Source organism: Ipomoea triloba, chromosome 11, assembly GCF_003576645.1.
Source record: "Ipomoea triloba cultivar NCNSP0323 chromosome 11, ASM357664v1".
Classification (NCBI taxonomy): Eukaryota; Viridiplantae; Streptophyta; class Magnoliopsida; order Solanales; family Convolvulaceae; genus Ipomoea; species Ipomoea triloba.
This window is the reverse complement of record NC_044926.1, coordinates 19,279,344-19,283,195: the sequence shown is the minus strand read 5'-3', so window position 1 is coordinate 19,283,195 and position 3,852 is coordinate 19,279,344. Positions and strand designations below refer to the sequence as shown.

General features: G+C 35.1%; 1 protein-coding gene across 5 annotated transcripts in view; it reads left to right on the top strand.

Annotated features, from left to right (window-relative positions):
- The first annotated feature begins 2,174 nt into the window (after positions 1–2,174).
- The window catches only part of LOC115996433 (alpha-galactosidase-like), an 11,873-nt gene continuing 10,195 nt past the window's right edge, over positions 2,175–3,852 (top strand). For 3 of the 5 annotated variants that reach the window (XM_031235648.1, XM_031235646.1, XM_031235647.1), the window contains exon 1: positions 2,268–2,495. Coding sequence is in view for 2 of the 5 variants with exons in the window: in XM_031235645.1 (XP_031091505.1) it covers positions 2,478–2,495 (18 nt within the window). In the remaining 3 variants the exon portion in view is untranslated. Of the gene's footprint in view, positions 2,242–2,266; positions 2,496–3,852 lie in introns of those variants that run through there. The other 2 variants (XM_031235645.1, XM_031235644.1) reach the window with 2 other exon arrangements.

Here is a 3,852-nt window from a genome sequence, read left to right as displayed (position 1 = left end):
TAGTTGATAATTTGGCCGGAGTGATTGAAATTGATAAAGATTGCATAGTTAGTATTAAATTGATAGTTTTGAAAATCGTGAACTGCAATTAACAACACCCTAAGTAAATTATTTTCATAAATCATAAATATATAGAGCAAATACCAATTTTGGTCCCACGAGTATTAGTAAAATGATAGTTTTGGTCCACATGTTTAATTCATACCAATTTTCATCCACGACTATTGTTTTAGTACCAATTTTCATCCACGACTATTGTTTTAATGTCAAAATTCATCACGGCGGTCACTCATTCGTTTTAAGACGTGTCAAAATCTAAAATTTTAAGTGTATTTTCGTCATTTTTAACTTAAGATCTGATGGATCTCAGCGCTGCACTATGCTTACTTCCTAGGGGTCACCCATCCTGTGATTCCACAGAGTTCCTTGGCTATCTGGTTGTCATATCCCACTTAAAACCAATTGGTGATAAGTAGGTGGACATTAACCATTTAACCACATCCCTCAATGGTAAGCCACAACGCCACGTCTTGAATCGAGTAGGGGCTGAACTCGGCCAACCTGGCCGACACCCAACAAGATCCCAATTTGAGCATGAATAATGAGATTTAAGCCCTAAGATCGATCCCTATTCGCAGTTCTCCTCCTCATCCTACCTTAATTTGAGGAGGGGAATTGTGAATTGAGATCGATCTTAAAGCTTAAATCCCTTCATTCATGTTCAAATTAGGATCTTAAATTAAAAAAGACGAAAATACCCTTAATAACTTTATATTTTGGCCTATCTTAAATGGATGAGTGATTAATGTGATGAATTTTGGCACTAAAATAATAATTGTGGATGAAAATTGGTAGTAAAATAGTCGTGGATGAAAATTAATATGAATTAAATATGTGGACCAAAACTGTCATTTTGTTAATACGTGTGAGACCAAAATTAGTATTTAGTCTGAATATATAGGGAAAAGGGTCAAATAGACCCATGAACTTTACTCAAAAGTGCAATTAGACCCTCCAACTTTATAAAAGTGCAATTAAACACTTGAACTTGTCAAAATGAGTCAAACAAGCCTAATTTACCAGTAACCAACAAGTTACCGATAAATTATTGACGTTGACCACCATTGACCGGCTGCTATTACTATTCACCACCGGAAAATTAAAAAAAAAAAGACCTGCCGTGTATTTCCGGTCGTCTTTTCCCAGAGAAGACGACCAGACGTCGTCTTCTCCAAGAGAAGACAACCAGTCCGATCGTCCTCTCCATTGGAGAAGACGACCAGTTCGGTCATCTGCTGGTCATCTTCTCCCATTGGAGAAGACGACCAAGGTCGACCGGAGAAGGTTTTTATTTTTTGTCGCCGGAAATTCTTTTTTTCGCCGGAATATCGCTAGAATTTTAAATGACCGGTTATTTCAAGTGAATAACCGGCTACTGGGTTTAGACGCCCCAAAATGACAAGTTCAAGTGCTTAATTGAACTTTTTTAAAGTTGGATGGTCTAATTGTATTTTTGAGTAAAGTTCAAGGGTCTATTTGGCCCTTTTCCCGAATATATATATATATATATATATGAGTAGAGAGTAAAAAATAGAATAAAAAGTGGGAGTATGCATGATATTACTCATAAACAAAGTTTAGGGTGTGTTTGGTTCGCACATGGGAATCGGAATCGGTATGGGTTTCAAATACTTGGTAAGGGTAATGGGTTTTGGTGAAAGTATTTTAAATGTTTGGTAGTAGGGTGGAATGAGAATGATTATTAATAGTTGGGGAAGAAAGGAGGAAGGGAAATGAAACCCTTATTTCATTAGGGTATGAGTTTTCCAATTAATGGGGTATTCCAAACTTATAGTAATATCCTAAAAACCTATCAACCAAACAATAACAATCACTTTGATACCCATACCTTATGCCTAAACCCACCAACCAAACACACCCTTAGTTTGGATTTTATTGGCCTTTCTCCCTTTTTGCCATACCTTATGCCTAAACCCACCAACCAAACACACCCTTAGTTTGGATTTTATTGGCCTTTCTCCCTTTTTGCCATACCTTATGCCTAAACACACCAACCAAACACACCCTTAGTTTGGATTTTATTGGCCTTTCTCCCTTTTTGGCATACCTTATGGCTAAACCCACCAACCAAACACACCCTTAGTTTGGATTTTATTGGCCTTTCTGCTCTGATTTTGTTTCTTTCTCAATGATGACCGGGGAATGCTCTTTGAGTTCTTTGTATGTAAATCTGTTTCCATCTTTTTTCCTTTTGTTCTCAGAAACCCTAGCCTCCGAACTACTCGTTTCTTTGTTTTGCGAAACATCTTCCTTGGCTATGTTTTTCTCCAAATTTTCTTTTAACTCGGGATTTTCTTTAGTATGTTTTGTTATGAGGAATTGGTCAAAAATGGAGTTTGGGAAGAAGCGGAGAAGTGTGTTGGCCTTCACAAGTCTTGACAATAATAGATTTTCAAATGGAAGTGTTCTGTGAGGTATTTCTTCTTCTGCCTCTCCTTTTTTAGTCTTTTCACTCCCACAAAACTTCATTAACAAAGGATTTTAGTAATTAGTAATTAATAGTTTTTAAGGGTTTGTGGAAAATGGCAAAGAATGAGGATTGTAGAGTGTTCGATGAAAGTTCTTAATTGTTCGTGTGAAACAATTGCAGTACTTTGTGTTCTTCTTTTGCATTTTTTAAGTGTCTTTAAGAGTGGATCACTAACTTCTCATAATTGGTATTCCCATTTGGTCATCTTGTTTTGCTGAAATTTTCCTAAATATATATGAATTAATACAACCTACACTAGAATCTCTATTTAAAAAAAAAATACATATACCAAATCAAGTTCTAAAAAGCATGTTATTGTGGTCTAAATATGTCTCCTCAGCTGTGTTGCAATATAGTAAATAGTAATTAAGCTCACGATAGAATGTTCATTTAATGGTATAGTATAAACTCTTCTCCCAAACGGTTGAATCCCCAACCCCAAGGGGTCCGACACCCTGGCTCTACAGAGTATGTGGGAGGTCGGTGGCTTAGCAGACAGGGCTAAATGCCGGTGCGCACAAGGTGTATGAACTCTACAGTGTATGATGTGTATGCAATATATAAACTTGACATTTATATTAAGTTTCTCTTTCTCATTATTTTATTGTGGATAAAGAGAGAAAGAGGGAACTCCTAGAGGAAAATTCAAAAGAAAAACTAAGTTAGCCATGAATGGCTTGTGTTTAGGCATTGAATAGAACTTAAGAGTCTTCTATGAGGCACTGCAAAATGAGCTAGCTGGCTTTGAAGAAGATCAGTGAGTAATCAGTTTAATTTCATTGCTCACTGTCATATGCCTAACTATTTTGGTCCAACTTAATTTAACGAGTTTTGACTCATTCATTGCAAGTTGTGATGGTAGATGGGATCCTTTGAACAAAAACATGAAGAAGGCAATAATTTAATTTATATAGGTCTCACAACATTGTACCATCTTAGATATATGATTAAAATTTTGTTTCCATATCCTTGAAAACTTTTGCCAAGTAAAGTGGTATTTATTATATTAATTTAGTTTTATGATAAAAAGTTACAGATTGCCGTAAAAATGGTCCAAAATTTTATTTTTCAAATAGAAGTTAGTTTTTAAGAAAGTAAAAATGTTTGAAACCCACCAGATTGACATGTGTACTAGATAAGTTCATATTTGGTAGATTTACACACACACACACACACACACACACACACACACACACACACATATATATATATAATTTTTTTTCTTTCTTTGGCAAAGAGATAAGTACAATGTACTACTACTTTTTTTTTTTTTTTTTTTTTTTTTTTTTTTTTTTTTTTTT